The sequence below is a fragment of the Petaurus breviceps genome, unplaced genomic scaffold, assembly GCF_028583685.1.
Source record: "Petaurus breviceps papuanus isolate PSGF00001 unplaced genomic scaffold, PetGlider_PUasm1.0 224, whole genome shotgun sequence".
Lineage (NCBI taxonomy): Eukaryota > Metazoa > Chordata > Mammalia > Diprotodontia > Petauridae > Petaurus > Petaurus breviceps.
The window spans coordinates 11240324-11267888 of NW_027185887.1; the positions used below are offsets into that span (position 1 = coordinate 11240324).

Genomic DNA, 27565 nt, shown 5'->3' on the forward strand with positions numbered 1-27565 from the left:
ATGGCTACACAACAAAATATTTTCCAGCGATGTATGGCAGCTGTAAATGCCATGTTTATGAAAATATTTTCTTTCTTTAAAAATCTTTGCTTTAAGGAGAAGGATGAAAGAAAAGCTAGTGTAATTGATAGCATTTTTCACAAAGAAAAAATCATAGTACTTGGCTATCAGTTGAAGAATAGAACTCTGCCCCTTGAGAGGAGAGCTCAAGCTGCCTTTAGATTGGGTCTATTGGCTTTCACAGGTATGGACTAAAAATTCTTATTCTGAAACATTTGTTCTCATTTTTCTTTACCAACATATCCTAGCAGACATAGTCAAATGACTCTGAAAATCTTTCATCAAATACAGTCTAAAATGGGGCTCTCAAAGTTAGTTTTATAAGACTTATGGTATGTGATATAAATTGTTAATTGGCCACATGATGTTAAAAAGTATCATGATTTTAAAGTGGGGTTTGGTTATATTGTAGTAATGATTTTGGTTATACAGTTATCTCTTCTACATTGTGACTTTCCCCATCAAGGTTTTGATATCATCATGGGTTGGCATAATAAACTAAATGGGAATTTGGGGGGAGTTTTGCAGAAGCCACAGACAGGACTCAAAGTTTAGAAATTCAGAAATGCATAAAATATATGTATGGTATTATATAATATCAACCTATTTTATCTTTTAATGCCAAAAATATACACAATTTCTTCTTTTTTGGTACTATGAGAGGGCCAAAAAAATTTTACACAGATTTTCCAGATCATGGGAGTACCACTCCCCTAACTGCTGAGATGTGGAAGAGATAACTGTAATATATAATAATTAATGACTCTATTACTAAAGGACATTAGTTGGGACAATGTTATTTGGTATTGGGGATTCATGTATCATAGCCATATGTTTAAAATTACATGAAACAATGTAACTTTTTTCTTTAAAAAAAAACCTCTATGGTACAATATATTGAAAATAATCCTTCAGGGGCGGCTAGGTGGCACAGCGAATAGAGCACCAGCCCTGGAGGCAGGAGGACCTGAGTTCAGATCTGGCCTCAGACATTTAAAACTAAAAACTAGCTGTGTGGGGAGGCCAGGTAGCACAGCAAGTAAGAGCACTGGCCCCAGTGTAGGGATGACCTGGGAATTGAATCCGGGCTCAGACACTTAAGCACCCACCCAGAAATACCTGGCCGTGTAACTTTGAGCAAGTTACTTAACCGCAATTGCTTTAAAAAAACAAAAACACACACACAAAAAAAAACTAGCTGTGTGACCTTGGGCAAGTCACTTAACCCCAATTTCCCTACCTTCCCCCTCCAAAAAAAGAAAAGAAAGAATGAAAGAAAAAGAAAATAATCATTCAGTAAGAGCATGTAGACATCTTAAATTCCAACCCATGAAATTCAATACATTATCCTAGGAATATATGATTTCACTGTAAGGAAGTATTTTATAAAAGTCAATTCTTGACTTACCCAGTTCAAAGGCAGCAGGTAACAGGACAGCAAAGATGATATGTGACTGGAAACCTAGCAACTCTGAGGAGAAGAATGAGGGAGAATATTTCTGTGATGGTCAAAGGGGGGGGGGGATAGTGACAATACTGTGACAGAGGCCTTCTGACCAGAAGAAAAGGAAATGGATGATTTCTTTATACATACCATAGAGTTAACTTGCAGGAGGGATATAACTGAAATGTAAGACATCGGTAGGAGGTCTCTTTCCACCAAAAAAGCTGCTAATTTTTTTACTTCTCTTGCTAATAATTTTGTCTTTCAGAAGGTAGGAAAAATAATAAAGAATGGGGGATGATTTATTCTAGACCTCATTCGATCATTCACAAAGAATCAATTGACAAAGTAGAAATGATGAAAACTTTGGGAGGATATGTAGTGTAATGCTTTCACATTCAACTCTGGAATTCCATATTACTTGGGTTCACTATAGTGGTAATATACAACTAAGCATCCCCATCCAGTGCCTATTCTAATAATAGACAAGGTGACATAAAACAAATAGCATTTAATTTCGACTAAAATCATTCTCAGCTTTCCATATACAAATGAAAACAAATTTTAATGATTGACTTGTTGATAGGGAAAGGCTTAGGCACCCATTGCTAAAGAATTGCCAAAAAAAACTCTTACTCTAAGGTGAGAGAGGCTTCAAGCTTCACCCAAGACTTCTGCTATACCCCATCTTCCATGAGCTGACTATGTTTTGCTGCTTTACAGCAAATGGAGAAGTTGTGAATACTGTGGATAATTCACTTACCTTGGCAGTATACTTTCTAGGGAGGTACACATTGATAATGAGGTTGACACGTGCATTTCCAGAGCTAGCTCAGTGTTTGGGAGGCTCCCAAGGAAAGTGTGAGAGAGGAGAGGTATTAGACTGACTACCAAACTGAAGATCTACAGAAATTTCATGTTGCTGACCTCATTGTTTAATACCTGTGAAACCTAAAGCATTTGAATTGTCTTAGGAAGATTCTGAAGATCACCTGGCAGGATAAGACACCTGACACTGAGGTCCTTTCTTGAACTAAACTGACAAGCATTCAAATTCTTCTGCAGAAAACACAATTCCAATGGGTTGGCCACATTGTTCAAAAGCCAAATGTATGCTTGCCTAAAAGACAATTTTATGGAGAACTCATACAGGGCAAGCATTCACATGATGGTCAGAAGAAGCAATACAAGGACACTCTCAAGGTCTCTCTTAAGAACTTTGGGATTGTGTGGCATGGGAGACACTGGCACAGGACTTCCCCCCATGGCATGCTGTCATTAGAGAAGGTGTTGTGTTCTGTGAGCAAAGCGGAATTAAATTAGCTCAAAAGAAACTCGAGATGCACAAAGTTAGAAAACCCTCTCCAAATGTTCCCATGGACTATTTGTGCCCGCCCTGTGGCAGAGCATTCTGGGCTCCTATTGGTATCATCAGTCATGGTCAGACACATTAAAACTTGACTCTAACATAGAGCTGTCATTTGGTCCTCTTCCAGAAAGGGGGACAACTAACCAACCATGTTTTGCTGCTTTTTAGCTCCACTTCCTGCAATTCTTCCAATGTAGACCAGGTCCTTTCTTTCTGCTCACGTTCTGATGAAGTTTGGACATTCTGCCACTCAACTGTAGCAGTCAGCCTCTATAGCCACCATCCACTAAAATTCTGCTACTGCTTATTCCAGTGTTCTCCATAACTGCCATCCACTCCAGTTCCACCCTCCATCTCTAGAGCTGTCAATGTTGAAGCAGTTGATCACTGCTGCTCTTATTGTTAGAGGTGTCATTTTTTTTATATGAATCAGGTCAACATGACTGGGAGTTAATCAACACATTTACTATCATATATTCAGAATTGGATATGGCTTTAGAGGTGTTTGGGTCCAACACTCTTATTTTGTAGGCGATAAAACTAAGGTCCAATGAGTTTGCCTAAGGTCACCCAGGTTCAAGTGACAGAAAGGGAGAAGAAACTTGATCCTCTTACTCTAAATTCAGCACTCTGGTAACCTCTTCTATCATCATTATCATCATCATTGTTATTATTATCAATAATAATAGCTACCATTTGAATAGTGCCTACTATGTGCCAGGCATTGTGCTAAGTGCTTTACAAATATAATCCCATTTTATTCTTATGCCTCTGGGAGGTTAGGTGCTATTATTTTCCCCTTTTTACAGTTAAGGAAACTAAAGCAAATAGAGGTTAAGTGATTTGCTCAAGGTCACACAGCTAATAAATGTTATTAATCACACTTGCAGCTACACCTAAATGACACATTAGATTGGTAAGGACTGTCTTTTTTTTTTTTTTATGGAAACCCCCATCATACAGCACACCACCTAGCACATAATAGGTGCTTGATAAATGTTTATTGACTATTTGCACACAAAGGACTAACCAGACCATGGTCAAAATCTTGATGTGATTTTTTTCAAGTGAATTTTTTTCACATTTTCCTTGTCCCAGTTCATTGTGATCCATACCTCCTACCAAGTCTTTCTGAGGTCAGGAATAAATATATGTACCCCTATTCATTTGCCCTTTCAATTCTAATTATCTCCTTGTTCCAGTAGCTATAGTATCCTTCTATGTTTGTTATATTGAATTTTTAACATGCCTTAATAAGGCACTAGAAACCCTGGAGGAAGAAGAACACAGGTAGGTAGCCTCTGTTAGTATTCCTGCAATCACATCAAAACTCTCACATGTGAGGTGGGATGAGACAAGAGGAGACAGGATGGGACAGGTCAGGACAGGATGAGATGAGATGCTATGAGACAGGGATGCCAAGAATGATCTGATTAACATCCTCTAGAATGTAAGAAAACAAATTTCAGAGATTTCAGAAGAAGGACACATAGGACCCAATGGCCTGAGATTCTACAACAGCAGGATGGAAGATTCTCAAAAACGACATTGTTACTAGACAGATGAACTCTGATAAGGAAGAAATATGTTCGTTGATTGATGTGGCTGCACAAGAAAATCACTGATAAACTTAAAATAATTAAAAGACATGGACAGAAGATGAAATCATGAACAAAGATATATTGATCTGAGAATTAATACCAAAACAAAGGTCAATCCTGTGAAAATATTGTTTTAAAAAAATGCTAAGAGACAGAATAAGATTAAACTTGTAATGAACATTGAGAAAATCTAAAAGGGCTTTTAAAGCTTGTTTGTCAGCAAGAGAAAAATTTAAAAGTGGTTAGAATAAGTGATTGGAGGGACTAGAATCTTGGTAAACAACCACGGAGATTAGGTGGAACTACTTAAATTGTATTTGTTTTCATTTTTTCTACAAGAAAAAAATGATCTTCAGAATGGGAAGAAGAATATGGTTAAAACTGAGTGTACAGATGGAAAGAAAGCACCTTAATGAGTCCATGTCATTAGTCTTGGAAGGATGCTGAAAATGTATGGATATGATTATTTACTTGCTGCTACTGATCTCTGAAAAATCATGGAGAATAATAAATAATAAACTGTGGGGCTGGAGAAGGGTAAATGGCCAAATTTTTAGAAGGGGAATAAGGTAGATTCTTCTAACTGGAGTTAGAAGTATCCTACAGAACAGTAATTTTTACTTCATTATCCAGAATAATCCTAGAAAATTTATTTATTTGTTCATTCATTGTTTGTTTGTTTTGTTTTTGAGAGGCACTCTATACACATCTTGTTTGATGGCCACAGAAAACCTGGGAGATAAATGGTTGGTTAGTTTTTGGTCTTCATTCTCAAAGAGGACCAAAAAGACATCACTATGTTAGAGTCAAGTTAGAGTGTGTCAGCTGCAACTGATCAGACCAATATGAGCTCAGAAGGTTCTATTACAGATTGGGCACAAATAGTCCATATGAACATTTGGGGTGGATACTCTAAATTTGCACATCTTGTTTTTCTTTTGAGCTATTTCAATTCTGCTTTGCTCACAGAGCACAGCAACTTCTTTGATGAGGGCACACCATGCTGAATGGTTCTGTGCCAGTGTTTCTCATGTCACACAATTCCAAAGTTCTTAAGAAAGACCTTGAGAGTGTCCTCAAATCGCTTCTTTTGACCACCATGTGAACACTTGCCCTGTGTGAGTTCTCCATAAAAAAGTCTTTTAGAAAAGCATACATTTGGTATTCAAACATCGTGGCCAGTCCATTGGAAATGTGTTTTCCGCAGTAGAATTTGTATGCTTGTCAGTTTAGTTTAAGAAAGGAACTCAGCATCTGGTATCTTGTCTGCCAGGTGATCTTCAGAATCTTTCCAAGACAATTCTAATGCTCATGATTCAGTTTCCTGTCATGGCGCTAGTCATGTCATAGGCTTACAACAATGAGGTCAGCACAATGGTTCCATAGATCTTCAGTTTGGTAGTCAGTCTAATACCTCTTCTATCTCACACTTTCCTTGGGAGCCTTCCAAACACTGAACTGGCTCTGACAATGCATGTGTGTACCTCATTATCGATGGGTACATCCCTGGAAAGTATACTGTTAAGGTAGGTGAACTTATCCATAATATTCAAAATTTCTTCATTTACTATGACTGATGGTTCCACATCTGGATGGTGTGGTGCTGGCTGATAGACTGCCTGTATTTTCTTGATATTAATTATTTAGTCAAAATTAGGGCAAGAAGCAGAGAATCAATCCATATATTGTTGCATCTCAGCTTCAGAGGCTGTATTGAGTGCACAATAATCTGCAAACAAAAAATCAAGAATCAATACTCCCTCTACTTTAGTCTTAACACATAACTTTTTTCAAGTTGAATAATCTAAATAATTTACCATCAGTGCAATAGCTGACCTTGATGCCATGTTTGTCCTCTTTAAAGGCATTTGACAACATGGCTCAAAACATCATGCTAAAAAGCACAGGAGCAAGCGCACAGCCTTGTTTCACTCCATTGGTGACTGGGAAAGCACGAGTGCATGGTCCATTATCCAGAATCTGGGCAAGCATGCTGTCATGAAAATGATGTGCTATACTGATGAACTTCTCCAGGCAATCAGTTTTTGTTTTTTTTTTTTGCTTTTTGGAGGGCAGTTGGGGTTAAGTGATTTGCCCAAGGTCACATGGCTAGTTTTTGTGTTAAGTGTCTGAGGCCAGATTTGAACTCAGGTGCTCCTGACTCCAGGGCTGGTTCTCTATTCACTGTGTCACCTAGCCGCCTCCAGGCAACCAAATTTTGACATAATTTTTCATAAGCCCTCGAAACTGGCAGTATCAAAGGCCTTGGTCAGATGAATAGATATTGTATACAGACCTCTGTTCTGCTCCTCACATTTCTCCTGCAGTTGTTGGGTAGCACACAACATATCAACTGTTTCTCGACCCTTTTTTTTTTTACTGTTTAATTTGTTTATTTTTAGTTTTCAACATTCATTTCCACAAGATTTTGAGTTACAAATTTTCTCCCTGTTTTTCCCTTAGTCCCCATCCCAAAATAGCGATTCTACTGAATCCCCCTTGCCCCAAACTGCCCTCTCTTATATCCTCCCCTATCCTCCCTCTGACTTTCTAGTAGGGCAAGATGGATTTCTACACCCCAGTGCCTGTAAATCTTATTTACCAGTTGCATGTAAAAAAATAATAATTTTTTTTTAACATTTGATTTTAAAACTTTGATTTCTAGATTCTTTCCCTTCTTCCCTTGTCACTCACCCCTACTGGGAGGAAAAGTGATTCAATATAGGTTATACATGTGTAGTTATGCAAAACATTTCCATAATAGATATATTGTGAAAGAATGACTATATTTCCCTCCATCCTATCCCTCCCCCCACTTATTCTATTTTCTGCTTTGACCCTATTCCTTTTCAAAAGTACATACTTCTAACTACCCTCCCCCCTTAATCTGCCCTCCCTTCTATCATCCCCCCTCTTATCCCCTTCTGCTCTACTTTCCTGTAGGGTAATATACCCAATTGAGTACATATGTTATTCCCTCCTTAAGCCAAATTCAACGAGAGTAAGGTTGACCCATTCCCTTTTGCCTTCCTGCTCTTCTCCTCCATTGTAACAGTTTTCTCTTGCCTCTTTTATATAAGGTAATTTGCTGTATTCTCTCTCTCTTCCTCTCTCCTCTCATTATATTCCTCTCTCACCTCTTAATTTTATTTTTTTAGATATCATCCCTTCCTATTCAACTGATCCTGTGCCCTCTGACTATGTAAACATGTACACATCTATACATGTGTATATGTATATATAAACATATGTGTATATATATGTTTATTTATACACATATATACCCTCCTATATAAACATATATATGTATGTATACATATATATTCCCATCAACTATCCTCATACTGAGAAAAGTGTCATGAGTTACAATTATTGCTTTACCATGTAGTAATATAAATAGTTCAATTTTAACAAGTTCCTTATGATTTCTTTTCCCTGTTTACCTTCTCATACTTCTCTTGCTTCTTGTATTTGGAAGTCAAATTTTTTATTCAACTCTGGTTTTTTCATCAAGAATGCTTGAAAGTCTTCTATTTCATTGAATGACCATATTTTCCCCTGAAACATTATACTCAGTTTTTTCTGGGTAGGTGATTCTTTGTTTTAATACTAGCTCCTTTGACCTCCAGAATATCATATTCCAAGCCCTTTGATCCCTTAATGTAGAAGCTGCTAGATCTTGTGTTATCCTCGACCCTTTCTGAAGCCACACTGACTCTCAGGTAGATGACCATCTTCCAGGTAAAGAATCAGATTATTAAGGTGTACTCTGGCAAGAATCTTGCCAGCAGTGACTAAGAGAGACTTTCCCCCCACCGTGATTATCACAGGACAATCTATTTCCTTTACCTTTAGAGAAGGACAATGGAGGTGTCCTTAAATTTCTGGGGGATAACCTTCTCTTATAACCTGGAAAATTTTAGTCAGCTTTTGTATGAGCAACGGACCCTCCACATTGTAAATCTCAGCTGGAATAGAATCAGCACCAGGTGATTTCCCACATGAAAGGAACCTAATGATATTCAAAACCTCTTCTTCAATTGGGACTTCAGCTAGGGAGGGATTAACTTCAACCTGAGGTAAATGGTCAATGACTTCAGCATTGATTGATGACAATCTGTTGAAAACACTTAAATGTGTTCAGCTCATCTCTCTAGGGTTATGTCCTTATCACTAATCAATGTGGCTCCATCAGCACTGAGCAGTTGAGATACATTATAGGTCTTTGACCTATAAATATCCTTCAGGCAACATAAAAGTGCTTTGGATTTTTACTATCAGCATAAAACTGAATTTCATCTGTTTTCTTACTGAGCCAAGAATCCTGCATCTCTCTAAGCTTCACTTGCCCTTTACTTTTGATGGACTTAAATGCTGCTTTCTTAGAGATGGATGAACTATCCTGCTGGTAAACCCTGTGGAGTTCTAATTTTTTATTTAGCAATTTCTGAATTTCCATGTCATTTTCATCAAACCAGTCTTGATGTTTGCAAGTATTCTGACCTATGCAGTGCTGCATACCAAATCTCTGAAAGCTGCCCACTCCTTTTCTGCTCCATTGTTGCCAACTGTGTGTTGGTTCAACTTTCCCTCCAAGTTAGCAACCAACTGTTCCCACTCAGAGAAACTCTAATCTGTTGACATTCATTCTTCTGGTAGTCATTTTGCCTTGGGGCCACTACTTTTGTTGAATGATAATATTTAGCTTGGAGAGGATAAGTCCAGTCACACTCTGATCCAGCCACACACCAGATCACTCTGCACCACACATTGCCTTCATCACTCTCACATTCTGTCTCTTCTCCTTAGAATCACATAGTCTGTTAAATGCCAATATTTGTTGCAAGGGTGCATCCACGAAGTTTTATTTCACATAGGCAAATGGAAGACGGTATTGGTGATGAGATCATGAGATGCACAATTCTTCAGCAGTAAGAGACCATTGCTGTTGCTGTTTCCAGCTCCATTCCTCCCAGGGATGCCCTGCTATGTCTGGTAGTCTAAGCCTACTCTAGCATTAAAGTCACCCAAAATTATGAACTTGTCCTCTTTTGCCACATTGATGATAAAAGCCTCCAGGTCTTCATAAATGTTTTTCTTTGACCTCATCAGGGTTCATCATGATAGGAGTATAGGCACTGATGATGGCAGCATGGCATTTTCCTGCAAGTGGTAATTGCATTGTCACAAGTCTGTCTTTTAGTCCTTTTGGTAGGCATACAAGCTTGTTGACTAGATTAGTTCTGATTGTAAAACCTACACCAGCTTCTCACCATTCCCCTTCAGTGCAGCCACTTCAGAAAAACATGTATCCAATTCTGACTTCAGTAAGCTGGTCTCCATTTGCTCAGGGCTGCCATTTGGATGCAATACCTGCCAAGTTTTCTCCCAATAAGAGCTGTTCATCTTTCAGGTCTACTGGATTTTGTATTGTCTACAAATGTGCATGGTGAGTGAAATCATCTTTGAAGAAATTTTTGAACATATTTTTGTATGTTTCAACCACAGAGTGGGACCCCTACCTGACACAGTAATCATGCCAGGGTTGAGTAAATAGAAAATTTTTAGGGCACCTTTTCTAGCCCCTTCCTCACACCCTGAGGTGAGCAATGCAGTCCTTAAAGGCTGCTCAGACACCCAGGGGACTGCTGAATCCCATTGCTGCTTCCAGTGAGATGACCTTGTGGCCTGGGTCACCTGTGGGCAGGGTTCTGACTATAGCTCCTAGTGTATCTACACTGGCTTCATCACTTGCATGTTGCCATAGGACTTTGAGATAGGTAAAAATGGTAAAATGGTATGGGTGATGTTGTTTGATTTGTGCATAAATTGTATTTAAGTGAGGCAGAGTTGCCAAAGTCTTTGGCCTCACTCTCTTCCAGAGTCATCACAATCCAGTGGCGGGACAGAGTCAAGGTGACTGACTGGTGATGGCTCAAGTTGCAGTAGGTGACCTTGGCATTTTAGAAGTCTAATGAAGTTCTAAGCCAGACCTCCATGACTTGGCAGTAGGGAGGGGCCAAAAATAAAATAAGCTAAACTTCTTTGGGCCACAGATAAGTTTTTAGTGTCTCACTTTCCAAGAAAAGGCATAATTAATGATTAAACTCTTTCTCAAAAACACTCTTTTTTATCAGGACACAATTCAGAAACTGCAATCAGCAAACATTTCTTTATGAAGTCACTTTCAGTAAAAAGACTTCCCAACAGAAGCAATTTCTTTAGAAATCTGAAAACTAACCTTAGTACCTGCCTTATTTTCTGAGTTTACTTTCTTGAAAAACCATTGTTCCCCACTAAGACTCTTCAGCAATTTGGATTTTTTCTAAATTTGTTTTTCATTGTCCAATTTGCTTATGTCTGCATGTTTTGATTTTAAATGACGATGAAGATTTTAGTCCTGCAGAATGGCTATTACTTCTCTGCAAATAAGGCACAATATATTTTGTCTCTTGTGTAAGTAAACAATTATCAATTTGTCCACTCTGGATTAAAAACTCTATATTCGGATTCAATCTTCTGTTTCTTTTTATCACCCATTTTACAAAGTCATCCCCAAAACTTTAATGTTAGAGCAAAAAAATCTCAACAGCAATTGCTCACATACAAAGAAATACCGAACTGTGTGTCTGACCTTGGAAAGAGCATCATACACTCATGTAACTTAAAGGGCATCTGAGCATTGAGGGAGGAAGAGAAACCCTCTAGTTGTTGCCACTCATTGCATAGGGGGCATCAGCTGCATTGGCCCATGGCTGCACTCACTTTGTCCATGTTCAACTCCAGTAACAACCGAAACCACAGAGAAAAGATATGACTCTCACTCCAAGTTACATGATGGGTACAATAATGGCTAGTGGAAGGCAGGTTAAGTGGGGCATCAACAAAGCCCTCATTACATCTTTACTTTCTTTTACATACTCTCCATATTTTTGTGGGCTGCCCAAAATCCTTTGCAGGACCACAAGCAGGCCATATGTTGTCCAGACCTGCTCTAAGCTCTCCACAGCACCTGCTTCAGCAGATTTCATGGCCATTGGAAAAAAACTGTTCTCATCCACCCATTCCACTAGAGGAAGTCTTCACATGCTTGGGGTAAACACCCCCTAACTCACCAATAGGTTTGAAACCCCTCAGTTACTCTCAGCCTAGTTTAGCTTGTCTGACTAAACAGTTTACCAGGGTGTGGCCACTGTGCATGCTATAGCTTCTTGACGTCATGGGTGAGAGTTAGGCAGATCAGGTGAACACCAAAGGTGGAAAGCACACCTCATACCAGAAGTATTAGTCTTCCTTGAACACATTCTACACCCGGGGAATTAGGTAACACAGGTACCACATTTTACAGATAAGGAAGCCAGACTCAGTTCAAGTGACTTGCCCATTATTAGATTCACAGGACTCTAGAAAACATTACTAAAAATGTGCTTTTTTGACTACCTAGGAAGGAAAGCAATGATCATTATAAGTCAAGGCATTCTCATTAAAAACAAGTTATATCAGCCTAACCTCAGTGGCTTTTTTTTTTTAAGCAATAGGGGTTAAGTAACTTGCTCAAGGTTACACAGCCAGTTATTTCTGGGTGTGATGCTAAGTATCTGTACCCAGATTTGGTCCCCAGGTCATCCCGACACTGGAGCCGGTGCTCTTACTCGCTGAGCCACCTGGCCGTCCCTAAGCAATTGGGGTTAAGTAACTTGCTCAAGGTTACACAGCCAGGTGTTTCTGGGTGGGTGCCAAGTGTCGGAGCCCAGATTCGATCCCCAGGTCATCCCGACACTGGAGCCAGTGCTCTTACTCGCTGTGCTACCTAGCCGCCCCTCTCAATGGCTTTTTTAACACGGTTATCAGATGAGCAAATTAGTGAGATGCAATATATAAGTATGCACATAGAATACTATTGTGCTGTAAGAAATAATAAAAGAAATTGTTTAGGGAGACCTATATATGAACTTATGATGCCAAGTGAGGAGATCAGAACCAGGAAAAATAATTTATACAAAGACAATAATATGGTAAAGAACAACAACTTTGAAAGAATTAGGAACTCTGATCAGTGTATGATTCCATAGGATTAATGATGATACATATATGCTACTCACCTCTTGATAGAGTGGTAAAGGATTAGGAGTACAAAATAAGCTATATGGTTTGGTTTGGTTTGGTTTATTTTGGACATGTTTTGCTTGATTATATATATTTATAGTAGGGATTTAATTTTTATTTCATTCCCAATCTTTTGGGAAGGTTGGAGTAAGAGGAAGAAAAGAGATTATTTTTCTGATTGAAAAAATAATAAAACTAAAATTATAATTAAAAATAAAATCCCACCTTAATTGTTCTTAATTCTAGTACCCTCCTTCTGTTGCTTATTTCCAATTTATCCTATATGTAATCCACTTGCATATAGTTTTTTACATATCTTCTCGTCCTTTGGATTATTAACTCCTTGAGCACAGGGATTATTCTTTACCTTTTTTTGTATCCCCAGTGTTTAGCACAGTATCTAGCTTATAGTTGCTGTTGTTGTTTCAAATGTGCCCCACCCTCCACGGCCACATTTGGGGTTTTCTCAACAGAGATACTGAAGTGGTTTGCCATTTCCTTCTCCAGATCATTTTACAAGTGAAGAACTAAGGTAAATGTGGTTAAATGACTTGCCCAGGGTTACACAGATAGTAATTACCTGAGGCTGGATTTTAACTCAGGTCCTGTTGACTCTAGGCCAAGCACTTTATCCATTATGCCACCTAGCTGTACCTTATAGTCATTCTTGTTTGTTTTTGGAGTGGGGAAGGCAGGGCAATTGGGGTTAAGTGACTTGCCCAAGGTCACACAGCTAGTAAGTGTCAAGTGTCTGCTGTGGGATTTGAACTCAGGTCCTCCTGACTCTAGGTCTGGTGTTCTATTTACTGCACCACCCTAGCTGCCCCTGTAGTCATTCTTAATAATTATGTTTATTGACTGGCTGACAATAAAGTCAATTCTGCTTAAAAGAATCATGCAGATTTTGCAAGGAAAGCATTTGTTTTTCTTAAACAAATATCTTTTGTCTTTATATCACTTTCATTACTCAATATATCCTTTCACTTTCCCCAGGCAAAAACCAGTCTCTTATATATAACATATTTCAGAGAAATATTACTATATTAGGATGGACCATACTGGGATCAATAGTACGATTATCTTTCTTATCTGCTCACTTACTTGGTGAAAAGGGCTCTTTGGAGTCTCAAGTTGACCTGCCACACACTCATCTATCTTTTAGAGCCCCTCAAGGTAAATACATTCCTAAACCTTCCTGGAAAGGCCACATCTTCACAAGCTCCAAGTTTATTTGTCCCATAGAAACATTATTTCTTGTAAAGGAGATCCTGACTCAAAGCCTCCCATTGCTCTAAAAAGTCTCTTACTTTCAGTTTATGATATAATTCATTTCATAAATGTCCTATAAAATTATGTTCTTTGGGGTGAGGAGGAGAAGTTAAGTGACTTGGCCAGGGTCATAAAGCTAGTGAATATCTGTGGCCAGATTTGAACTCAGGCTTCCTGACTCCAGGTCCAGCATTCTATCTACTGAGCCATATAAGCATCTTCAAGGCAAACAGAGGTTAAGTGACTTGCCTAGGGTAATAAAGCTAATGAGAGTCTGAGGGCAGATTTGAACTCAGGTCTTCCTGACTCTAAGTCCAGAATTCTATTTATTGAGCCATCTAGCTGCCTCAGGGAAAGAGTAGTCACAAGCAAAAAAAAAAAAAAAACAAAGAATTTTTCTCTTTCAGAAGTCTGATTATGAAAGGTAATTAAAGACAGAGGAAGTAGAAAGAGCAGAGGTCAGAGTTGGGGTTTTGTCTTGGTGAAGAGAAGGGCAAAGGAAAAAGAAAGAGACCATTTCAATTATAGATTAGTAGTATTTGTATCTTTTATATAAGAAACATTGGAGACAATGATTTACAAAGGGTTAAAATGAGAGACAGGAGCAGAATTTATTATGCTTCAGGAGAATTAAAAAAAGTAGAGGTACCAATCATGATCCCAGACAAGACAGCAAGAAAAATAGACATGGTTAAAAGAGATAAAGATGCAGCTAATGATATAATAATACACCAGGCCTGGAGTCAGGAAAACTGGAACTCAAATCTAGCCTCAGACATTTACTAGCTGTGTGACCCTGGACAAGTCATTTAACCTCTGTTTGACTCAGATTCCTCAACTGTAAATGAGAAAAAATAATAGCACCTATCTTTCAGGAATGGATGAAGATCAAATGAGGTTATATTTGTAAAAAGAGCTTAGCACAGTACCTGACACACAGGAGGCACTATATAAATGGTATTTCCTTCTCCTTCCCCTTCTCATTAGGATGGAAGGAAGGAAACAAGAATTTAGAAAATGCTTACTACTTACTAGCCATGTGACCTCAGGCAAGTCACTTAACCCCAATTGCCTTGCCTTCCCCCCTCCAAAAAGAAAATGCTTACTACAACCCAGGCACTGTTAAGTGTCAGGGCTACAAATAGAAGCAAAAAGAAAATTAATCCTTTCCCTCAAGGAGTTTATATTCTAACAGAGGAAAACAACATATAAAGGGGAGATGAAAAGGAGAGGTATGGGGTAGAGGGAGAAAGGGAGAAAGGCACCGTACATGGAGACATTATGCTGAAGTTCAGAGAGTCAGGAAAAGGGTCAGGAGGGAAATGAAGGCAGGCTGGCCAGGGTACCTTCACAAAATGTATGTTCCAGGGTGAGGAGTGCTCCCACTCTAAGGGAAATTTCAAGATGTCAGAGCAGTAGAGACATCATTTAGAAATCCAGGAGGTCAAGAAATTCTCAGGTAGTTTTCTCTCTCCCTTTGGCCTCTTCCGGTCGGTTCAGTGCCTGTTAGCGCAGGCTGCGGTATAAAGATGGCTAAGTCTAAGAACCATACCACTCACAACCAATCATGAAAATGGCACAGAAATGGCATCAAGAAACCTAGGTCACAGAGATACGTGTCTCTGAAAGGGGTTGACCCCAAGTTTCTGACAAACATGCGCTTTGCCAAAAAACACAATAAGAAGGGGCTGAAGAAGATGCAGGCCAACAACGCCAAAGCCATCAAGGCCCGAGCAGAGGCCATCAAGGCCCTGAGCACCAAGGCCTCCAAAGCCAAGCTCCTCAGGCACAAGATCCCCAAGGCCAGTGCCCGGAGTGCTGGCCACAAGATGGCTACCAAGCGTCCAGGTCCTAGGATCAGCATCAAACGTCCAGGCTCCAGGATCACAAAGCCTGACTCTAAGGTTGCCAGAACCACTGACCCCAAGTCTACCAAGTCCACTGACCCCAAGGCTGCCAAGCCCACTGACCCCAAGGCTGCCAAGTCTGCTGCCAAGGTCAATAAGTCAGATCCCAAGGCTACCAAATCTGGCCCCAAGGCCACCAAATCTGATGTTAACGCCACCAAGTCTGACCCCAAGGTCACCAAGTCTGATTCCAAGGCTGCCAAGTCCAATCCCAAGGCAACCAAGTCTGATTCTAAGGCTGCTAAGCCTGCTGAGTCCAAACCCAAAGATGCTGGGGCTAAAGCTGCTGGTCCCAAGCCTTCAAAATAGATGCTTCAGAACAGAAGGACTTGTTTAAAGCTAAAACTCCCTTTTTTTCCAGCCAGGGTATGATTATTCACTATTTTGTACAAGTAAAGAAAATGGTGAGTCATAAAAAAAAAAATTCTCAGGTAGAGAATGAAGGTAGGCTGGACTTGGGCCCCTTCACAAAATACTTTATCATACTAGATAATGAAATAATAACAATATTTAATATATGTGCCAAGTGGCATAGTATCTAAGTACTTCAAGGAAAAGTTAACCAAATGATAGGAAGAAATAGAAAGCAACACTACAAAATAGTTGGGACCTCCTAAATGTGTCTCTTTTAGACTTAAAAAATCTAACAGGTAGAAGCAATACTTCCTCTGGGCTCCGGCTTCCACCTTCCCAAATCCATGTAAAAAGGGGACTCTGAACAAACTTTGGAGCTACAGAACCCACAAAATGACACAGAAAAGCTAACCTCCCACTGAGGACAGCCCAGCAGGACCACAGGAATCAACCAGTGCAGTGCTCTGGGAGCCAAGCCCAGCCACACACTGAAGCTTTAGCCCCAGGTTGGGTCTGACCAGCTGCTGGCCAGAGGGACTCCAGATCAGCAGCAGCTGTGGCCATTTCCAGATTTATCAACACATAGATGTGAGGACAAAGTGAGAGGTCAGTGTGTCAGGACTTTGGGACCCAGTAAGTGGGAGTAAGTGGCTTTTGCCCCCAGGACGAGAAGCCACTGAGAGGCCTAGCACAGCCAGCCAGCCCCACATGGCAGCTTCAGCTCCTGGCCTGCAGTGTGAAGGGGGATCAAGCGACCAGTCTGAGGAGTAATCACTCTTGCTTTAACCTTCTTGGATCTGTATTACAGTCTAGGGTGGAGGTCCTGGAGTGTGTGTCCAGCTTGCCAGAGCATGTGGAGAACTTAGAGAGGGCACCCATCTAATAGCTCCAGCAGCTGAGAAAATCCCAGCGTTCAGGATGAAAGCTTCCCTGTCTGATAGCACAGTCCTACTGTGGCAAAAGTGATTGAGGGGCGACATGACCAGGCAAAGGAAACAAAGCAGACAGAAGATTCCAACATTAGACTCCTATTTGGGGGACAAAAAGGAGCAAAGTATGGAACAGGAGGAAGACAGTGAAGTCAGAACTCCTGCACCAAAAGCTTCTAAGGAAAATACGAGCTGGTTACAGGCCATAGAAGACCTTAAGAAGCAGATAAGAGAAGTGGAAGAAAAATTGGAAAGAGAAATGAGAACAATGCAAGAAAATTATGAAATGAGAGTCAACAGCCTGACTGAGGAAAATAACACCTTAAAAAATAGACTAACTCAAATGGCAAAAGAGGCTCAAAAACTGCAACGAAAAGAAGAATGCCTTAAAAAGCCAAGTTTGCCAGATGGAAAAAGAATCTCAAAAGCTCACTGAGGAGAATCATTGCTTCAGAATTAGATTGGAGCAAATGGAAGCTAATAACTTTATGAGAAATCAAGATGCTATTAAACAGAACCAAACTAATGAAAGAATAGAAGGTAATGTGAAATATCTCATGGGAAAAACCACTGACCTAGAAAATAGATCCGGAGAAATAATTTAAAAATTATTGGGCTACCTGAAAACCATGATCAAAGTAAGAACCTAGAAATCATCCTCCAGGAAGTTCTCAAAGAAAACTGCCCTGATGTTTTAGAACGAGAGGGCAAAGTAGAGGTTGAAAGAATCCACCAATCACCTCCTGAAAAAGATCCCAAAAAGAAAACTCCTAGGAATATTATAGCCACGTTCCGGAATTCCCAGATTAAGGAGAGAATATTACAAGCAGCCAGGAAGAAACCATTTGAATATTGTGGAAACACAATCAGGATACCTCAGGATCTGGCAGCTTCTACACTGAGAGATCGAAGGGCTGGGAATATAGTATTCTGGAGGTCAAAGGAACTGGGATTAAAACCAAGAGTCACCTACCCAGCAAAACTGAATATCATGTTTCAGGGGAAAATATGGTCATTCAGTGGAATAGAGGACTTTCAAGCATTCTTGCTGAAAAAACCAGAGTTGAATAGAAAATTTGACATTCAGATACAAGAAGCAAGAGAAGCATGAGAAGGTAAACAGGGAAAAGAAATCATAAGGAACTTAATCAAAGTTGAACTATTAACATTCTTACATGGAAAAACAATAATTGTAACTTATGAAACTTTTCTCAGTAGTTGAAGGGAATAGAAATATATATATATATATATATATATATATATGTCTATATATGAGGGTCTATGGGCATATGGATACATATGTGAATGTGTGTATATATGTTTACAGGTATACATAGATAGAGGGCACAGGACCAATTTAACAGGAAGGGATGATACTTAAAAGGTGAAATTAAGAGGTGAGAGAAGAATATAATGAGAGGAGATGGGGAGAGACAGAATGGGGTAAACTAGCTCATGTAGAAAAGGCAAGGGGAAATGGTTACAATGGAGGGGAAGAACAGGAAGGCAAAAGGAATGGGTCAACCTTATTCCCATTGAATTTGGCATGAGGAGGGAATGAAATACACACTAAATAGGGTATCTCACCCTCCAGGAGAGTAGGTGGGGAAGGAGATGAGAGGGGGGATGATGGAAGGGAGGGCAGACTCGGGGGGGGGGGGGTGAGGGAAGTTGGGAGCACCCACTTTTGAAAAGGGACAGGATCAAAGTAGAGAATAGATCAAGTGGGAGGCGGGATAGGAGGGAGGGAAATATAGTCAGTCTTTTACAATATATCTACTATGTTATTGTTTTGCATTAGCCACACATGTACAACTTATACTGAACTGCTTGTCTTCCCAGCAAGGGTGGGAGACAAGGGAGGAAGGGAATGAATCTGGAATTCAAAGTTTTAAAATCAAAAATACTCAAATATACATACATACTATTATTAATACTATTTTACATGTAATTGGGAAATAAGATATACAGGCACTGGGGCATAGAGATCCACTGGAAAAGTCAAAAGGGGTATGGGAGAAAATATGGGAGAGAGCAGATTGGAGGAGGGGATATCCTGTGGGACTGCTAATTTTGGGGTGGTGGGTAGGGGAAAAACGGGGAGAAAATTTGTAACACAAAATCTGGCGGAAATGAATGATGTAAATCAGAAGTTAATAAAGCATTTGAAAAAAAAATCTGACAAAAAGATAAGAAAGAAGCTAAGGCCCAGGATAGAATTTTAGAAAAATTAGATATGATAGCTCTTTATTGATTACTAAATGGAAACAGAAAAATGTACATTCATCAGCTGTTCATAAAACTTAGGAAAATTTATGTGATAAAGTAGAAAAAACTTATTTAAAAACTTAGTTGTGCTAAGTGGCACAGTGGAGACAGGGTCAGGTTTGAAATCAGGAAGAACTGAGTTCAAATCCAGCTTCAGACACTACTTATATGACCTTTGGGCAAGACACGTAAGCCCTGTTTGCCTCAGTTTCCTCATCAGTAAAATGAGGATAATAAAAGCATCTACCTCCCAGAGTTGTTGTGAGGATTAAATAATAATTTTAAAGCTCTTAGCATAATGTAGCACATAGTAAATACACGAATGTTTGCTATTATTATCAGTAACAGAAAAGTAGGGATATTAAACCCATCCTTTACTGACCATGATATAATACAAATGTAAAAAATAAAAGACCTTTGAAAAAAATATTCAAACTTAAATAGAGGCTAAATAATTTAATCTTAATGAAGTGATTAATCAAAGAATAAAACTTAAAAATAATAAATAATTTTGCTAAAGAAGATGAGAACAATTCAGCCAAACCAGTCCTTAGGGGGGAAATGTATATCTCCAAACACTTTGATAAATCAAAGAAAGAAAGAACAAGTTAATCAAGTGGGCATTGAACTTTTAAAAAAAAAGTAGAAAAGTAACAAGTCAAAAACACCAAGCAAGTGAAAGAAGAGAGAAAAACAAAGGTAAAAACAAAAACCCACCATTGAGTTGGTGAATAAAATAAAGCCAGTTTCATAAAACCAATAAAATGTATAAACTGTTAACTAATTTGAATTTGTTTAAAGAGGAAAACCAAGTTGTTAATATAAAAAAATGAACTAGGAAAATTCACAACAAATTAAAAGGAAATAAAGGAGATTATTAGAAATTATTTTGCCCAGTTATACACCAATTAAACTGATAAATTTAAATGAAATGGATGAGTATTTTCAAAAAATATACTAAACCCAGATTCATAGAACAAGAGAGAAAATGTAAATAACCCAATTTCATAAACTTATGGTACAGTAGACAGAGCACTGGGACCAGAGTCAGGAAGACCTGAATTCAACTCTAACCTCAAACACTTATTAGTTGTGTGACCCTAGGCAAGTCACTTAACCTCTGTTTGCCTCAGTTTCTTTAATTATAAAAATGGAGATAATAAAAGCACCTACCTTGTCAAGTTGTTGTAAGAATAGAATGAGAGAGATGATATAGTTGGTTTTAAAAAAAAAAAAAAGCATAGTTACACAAAGCACTTAGCATAGTGCCTGACACATAGTAGGTACTAAATAGATGCTTATTCCTTTCATATTCTCTCTCATAAAAAGAAATTAAACCAGCAATTTATGGGACTTGCAAAGAAAAAAAACTCAGCACTAAATGGTTTTACAAATAAATTCTATCAAACATTCAAAGAAAAATTAATCTCAAAATTGCATAAAATATTTACAAAAGTAAGGAAAGACTGGATCCTACTAAATTCTTTCTATAAGATCAGTATCTTCATGTTACCTAAACCAGAGAGAGAGAGAGATAAAGCAGAAAAAGAAAACTATAGACTAATAACCCTAATGAACATTGAAACAAAAATATTGAATAAAACATTAACAAGGAGGTTACAAGAATCAATTAGCAAACATTTATTAAGTGTCTACTATGTACTAAGGCACTGTACTAAGTGCTAGAGATGCAAAAAGAAGCAAAAGACAATACCTGCCTTCAAGGGGCTTATAATCTTCGATAGAGACAATATATAAACATATATATATATATATATACATATATATGTATACACACACATACATGAAGCAAGCTATATACAGAATAATGGGAAATAATTAATAGAAGGAAGGCAATAGAATTAAGAGGGGTTGGAAAAGGCATCAGTAAAAGATGGGATTTTATTTGGGACTTAAAGTAAGCCAGGAAAGTTGGTTGACAGAGTTAAAGAGAGAAAGCATTCCAGGCAGAGAGACAGTCAGAAAAAATGTAACAACATGCTAAATGATTACGTGCGATGACCAGGTTGAATTTATGTGAAAAATATAGTTTTAATTCAACATTAAGAAATCTATAAGCATAACAGATTATATTAATAATAAAAATTATAAAAGCCACAGGATGTTATTAATACAGAAAAAAGCATTTGACAAAATACAACACTCCTTTATGTTAAAATCACTAAAAATCATAGAAATAAATGAGCTATTCCTTAATATGGTAAATAATATTTACTAATGCCAATAGCTAGATTTAAAATGGACAAATGCTCAAAGTCTTTCCAATAAGATTGGGGTAAAATAAGCATGTCTTCCATCACCACCATTATTTGCTATAGTTCTGGAAACGTCATCTATAGCAATAAGACAAGAAAAAGGAATCAAGGGAATAAACATAAGCAAAGAGGATACAAAAATCAATGCTTTTGGGGCAGCCAGGTGGCTCAGCGAGTAAGAGTACTGGCTCCAGTGTTGGGACGACCTGGAGATCGAATCCCGGGCTCAGACACTCAGCACCACACCCAGAAATAACACACTCAGCACCACACCCAGAAATAACTGGCCATGTAACCTTGAGCAAGTTACTTAACCCTGATTGCTTAAAAAAAAAAAATCAATGCTTTTGCAAATGACATGGTTTATTAGAGAGTCAACTAAATTAATCAAAGCAATTTATAACTTCAACAATGTGATATGATGTAAAATAAATGCGTAATATCTGCCTTTTTTTTTAAAAAAGCAATTGGGATTAAGTAACTTGCTCAGGGTTACACAGCCAGTTGTTATTTTGTGTGGGTGCTAAGTATCTGAGGCCAGAACCAATCCTGGGTCTCCCAACTCTGGGACCAGAGCTTTTACTCACTGTGCCACCTGGCTGCCCCAATATCTGCCTTTCTATATATTACCAACAAGACCCAGCATAGAGAAGGAAAAAATTATTTCAAAATAACTACACAATATATGAAATAGCTGGTAGTTTAATTATGAAGATAAACATAGAAATTATAAGAATATATCTACAAGACATACAGAAATAAAGATAAATAAAAATAACTGGATAAATATTAACTGCTTATGGTTGGGCCATACCAATGTAATAAGAATTATTCTATGCAAATCAAATATACCAACAAATTACTTTATAAAACTAGAAAAAAAAATAACAAAGGATTCATCTGGAGGAATGAAAGACTAAAGATCCAAAGAGAAATCTCAAGGCAGAAGTAGGAATAAACCTGAGAGAGCAATACCAGTTTTCAAAATAGACTATACAAAAGTAATCATCAAAATAATTTGTTAAAAAAATATAGAAAAGTTGATCAGTTGAAAAGATAGACCCAGACTATTACTAAATGTAATAGTATTTGATAAACCAAGACCTCCAAATATTGGTTTAAGAACAAAACCAGAGCTTCTAGAAAGATGTGTGACAGAAATTAGGTTTAGACCAACATCTCACACTATATGACATAATAAATCTCAAATGGATAGAAAATTTAGCAATAAAAGGTCATATCATATAGAAATTAGAGAAACATTAAAGGTAGGTAACATAGTGGATAAGGCACTGGACCTGGCGGCAGGAAGAGCTGAACTCAAAATCAGCCCCAGACACTAGCTCTGTGACCCTGGGCAAGTCACAACCTCAGTTTGCCTTAATTTCCTCACCAGTATCCTCAAATGAGGGTAATAATAGCACCTACCTCCCAGGGTTGTTGTGAGGATCAAATGAGATAACAATTGTAAAGTACTTAGCACAATTCTTAGCACATAGTAAGTGCTATAAAAGTTATTAATAGCTATGGACTGGGGAAGACTTTTTTGTTTTTGTTTGTTTGTTCTATTTTTAAGACTTCTTGACCAAAAAAAGATACAAAGATTATAGGAGATGAAATAGAAAATTTTAATTATATAAAATTAAAATATTTTTACATACATAAAACAGAAGGGAAATTTTTTCTCAGATAACTAGGGGAAATCTTTACAGCAGATTTTTCTGATACAGGTCTGGTGGGAATAGGAATTGGATTTGTGATTTTATTGTAAAGGGATCCCCCAGAATGGGAATTGCCAGGTGAGGAAATTCCTTTTAAGAATACAGGTCAGTACCTTCTCTGCAACTTCTAGTCTTAGAGAGCATGAAGAGCTAAAAAGTTAAATGACTTTTCCAGGGTCACATAGCTTAAACCAAGGTCTTCCTAGCTCTGAAACCAGCTCTCCATCCTCTATATAATTCTTCATTTTTCTGAGCCAATATAGATAAGAAATTGATACAAATATATAGAGTAAGAGCAATTCTCCAATAGATAATTGGTAAGTGAATGTGAATAAGGCAATTTTCACAGGAACAAATCTAAGCTTTCAATAGCAATATGAAAAAATACTGAAAATCTCTTATAATAAGATAAACCAAAATTAAAATAACTCTGAAATCCCATCTCACACTTATCATACTAGAAAAGATGACCAAAAGAAAAGGAAAATGACAATTGTTGGAGTGGCTTCAGAGAAATAAGCACATTAATACATTGTTGATGGACCTGCTCAGTAGCCAGACATTCCAGAAGGCACTTTGGAACTATACCTAAACTGTGCATAACCTTTGACCCAGTGATACTTCTGCTAAGCTTATTCTCCAAATAGATCAACAGCAAAGAACTAAAAAGTAGGAGGGTACCCACCAACTGGTGAATGTGTAAACAAATTATGATACATAAATGTAACTGAACAGTATTATACCATTAAAAAATGACAAAAAGTTCTGATTTGGAGAAACTTAGGGAAATGTACAAACTGGGAGAAAAAGCAGAGAGAGTCAAGGCTTTTGGGCTAGTATTGCTACAGTATGATGCTTAAATTGTATTTATAAGGCTATTTGTGTTAAAAGGAAAACAAGAGAGTCGGATGACATCTCATTGTAAGGAAAAAAGTATAATGATCTCGGTTTCTCTCTGTGTGCCTGTTTTTGTGCTCCCCTGAGTTATGTGTCTCTGAGGAAATAGGTTTGTTAGGTAATGTTATAAGCTGCCAAAGGCATTAGACACAAAATGCACCTAACAGTTACCAGGGTGGGGAACCTGCGGCCTTGAGATTACCTATGGCCCTCTAGGTCCTCAAGTGTGGCCCTTTGACTGAACCCAAACTTCACAGAACAAATCCTCTTAATAAAAGGATTTGTTCTGCAAAACTTGGACTCAGTCAAAAGGCTGCACCCAAGGACCTAGAAGGCCTCATGTGGCTTCAAGGTTGCAGGTTCCCCTTGGCAATAACGATTCTGTCATGAGGTCAGTGGTGGTTCTGTCCTTGACATACCTTCTGAGCCCCTCACTTTTTTCCTCCAGCATGGCTGTGTCAAAGATTCCTATAGTCCCTGAGGTTCCTATGTAGAGGGTCCTAGCAGAGGAACTTGATAATGTTTGCTAATTTATCCCACAAAGTCACTAGAAGGATTGGAGCAGAGGATAAGGAAATCAGACAAGAATCTTGTGGCTAAACACTGGGACAGGGCAGGAACTTAATCACAAGAGGACTGGAAGAGAAAAAGATAAACTGAGATATACAGAAGTAACAGTCAAAGGAGAACAAAATAAACATTTTATTTCCTGGGTAAATAATACTATGGTCTTGAGGAGAAGCCCCTTAAACTTAACCTCATGCTGTTCCAATAAATTATTGACTTAAGACTCTTTTATGGTCCTTTTTAGTATCAGGATTGGTCCCAGAGTCTGGGATAGGGCTTAATTCAGCTACAATGGTTATGGCTATAAAGGGTGTAATGTTAATGGAATCTGAAGATTTTCCATGCCCCTTTGTACTGGCAAGTAAACAGGTACTTGTTTCCTTGTTTCTCCTTGGCTTTTTGTCTGTTCACCTTGTTTGCTAGATTTGTTTCCATAGGCTTATACTCTCCACCTATAAATGCCTGATAGTTTAAGCTGGATGTCACCCCCTGTCCACAACTGTGACGTGTCACCCCTGGACCTGGCATCAAGTACATTCCAAATGCTGGCTAAGGAACTGACTCTCAAATGGGACCTCTTGGGACAGGGACAGCTCTATGTCCATTTTCAGCAGCAAGAAGCCATGGAAGAAGAGACCTTTGCCCCTTACCCTCAAGATTCTGGGAACCCATTTGTTGGAGGGGGAATAATGGGGAGCTTGTGCTCAAGCCTCACCCTAAAATATTGTTTTCTGTGTGCTTGTTATATTGTTGTAAAATTCTGTTGACACCAGTTACTGCTAAAACTCCCATTAATCCATGTAATGAAATGTATTGTTAATGTATTTTTGCCATGTAAAGGACATGAAAGATCTTGGGGTGGAATGTAATGCTAATGGAATCTGAAGATCTTCCATGCCCCTTTGTATTTGTAAGTAAGCAGGTACTTAGCACCTTGTTTCAAGTTAACACCTTGTTTAAGCTATTTAATTAATACAGAAGTAGTTAACACCTTGGGAGGAAGTTGCTGATGTAACAGGAAGAGGCAGAACAGGGAGGAGTTTATATAGATATATAGATATAGATATAGATGTGTATGTATATGTATATGTGTATGTATGTATAAGAAAGAGCACAAGCTGGACAGACAGAATTTCCTGTAAGCATCTAGAAACGAACTTCTGCTGAGACCTTTCTTCTGGTGAGACCTTTCCTCTGGGAATTTCTGCTGAGAACTTCCAAGAACCAGGCTGAGTAACTACCATGAGTGAGAGAGGAGGATCCCTGCATGAGGGAGCCTGTTCTGTTGTGAAGGCTTGGGAATGTGGGTGTTCACTGCATTAACCAATCTCTAAAAACTTTCTAGAGTTTCATTTTGAAACACAGAGCCATTGGGGATGGAAGAGGATCCAGCCCTTAAATGGGTGGAAGAGCTTGTTTGGTAACTAGCTAGTTAATTAAACAAAAAAAAAAATTAGAAACACAATTGTTGGTTTTTTGTTTTTCAGGAGGACCAATGGCAGCAACATGGGTAGCCGAATACATGAATGAAGTAGTTTCAATATTGCAGAAGGACGATACTCCTCCTCATATTAAGGTCCTGCTGCTGCAGAGCATTTCCAGTTGGTGCTACTTAAACATTTTGGGGCAAAAGAAAGTTAGAACCATAAACGTAATTGACATTCTTGTGGATTTTCTGGAAAAGGAGCCTCCCAATTCCCAATCAAAGGCATCCACCCTGCTCGTTAAATTCTGGTCTTGCTATCTTCTTGCTATCATTATTTGTAACAACTCACCAGTCATTCGGGATCTTTTGCAACATTCAACTTTGAAGCTCTCACTACAAATTCTGGCAAGTGAGAATTGGCAGGGATGGCCTGAGAATTTTGCTCAAGTCTTGTTCTTCCTGATGGGGTACCACAGGTCTTAATTAGAATATTTAAAGGAAAAGGGAGTCAGAAAAATACTGTTTCCCTGCTTAGAAATTAGTGCACTTGTTTTCCTTGTATTATATTGATGGCACAGGGCAGTAATAAAAATGGATATGTTATTCTTTGAAGGTTTCCTTACTGATAAGAGTTGCCTAGAATTGTAAAAGGTTTTGTAGTTGCTACAATGGCCAAAAAAACTGGAAGATACTGTTGCTAAAAATGTCATATTATACAATTACTTTTACCCCCTTTTTCAAAAAGTATATTGTATTCAATTCAACAACTACTTTTAGTATTTACTATATTTAAGGCACTGAGAGATAACATATATTCAATAACTAACATACACATCCCTCTTTATTCTTAGGGAAATCAGTTGAACTATTGACATATGTGTATATACATACGTAACTGGTATATACCTATATGTATATACAATGTACATATGTATATAGCTGGTGTATGCATGTAACCACTAGGTGGCATTGCTACTAAATTGATTCTACTCACCAAAAGCACAAGGCTCTGCAAAGTCCCAAATTCACTCTATTTGTCATATATTCTACCCTCAATCCAGAGGGAGCTCTAAAGAGAAAAGTTCTCAGAAGGAAGGATTGGGGGGGGGGGGAGCATTTATTAATCACCTACTATTTGTCAGCCACTGTGCTAAGCAATTTACAAATACAGTAGAACCTCAGTTTACGAATTTAATTTGTTCCAAGATTCTATTCATCATGCAATTTGTTCATATTGCAAAGAGAATTTTCCTATAGAAAATAATGTAAAGTCAGATGATTGGTACCGCATCCCCAAAAATATGCATATAAAAATAATTACTTACAATTTTAAGCAAGCTTTTTGTCCCTAATTCACCTGAAGTACAATAG

The 27565-nt window shown here is 38.2% G+C and overlaps 1 protein-coding gene and 1 pseudogene across 1 annotated transcript; both read left to right on the forward strand.

Moving 5' to 3' along the window:
* Positions 1-26803, forward strand: ARMH2 (armadillo like helical domain containing 2). Its single transcript, XM_069094941.1, has 2 exons — positions 1-244; positions 26256-26803. Exons 1-2 carry the CDS (start codon positions 1-3, stop codon positions 26675-26677), a joined length of 666 nt encoding a protein of 221 aa, XP_068951042.1. The 3' UTR covers positions 26678-26803.
* LOC138166474 (large ribosomal subunit protein eL29-like) lies at positions 15355-16172 on the forward strand (annotated as a pseudogene).
* Positions 26804-27565: the final 762 nt, after the last annotated feature.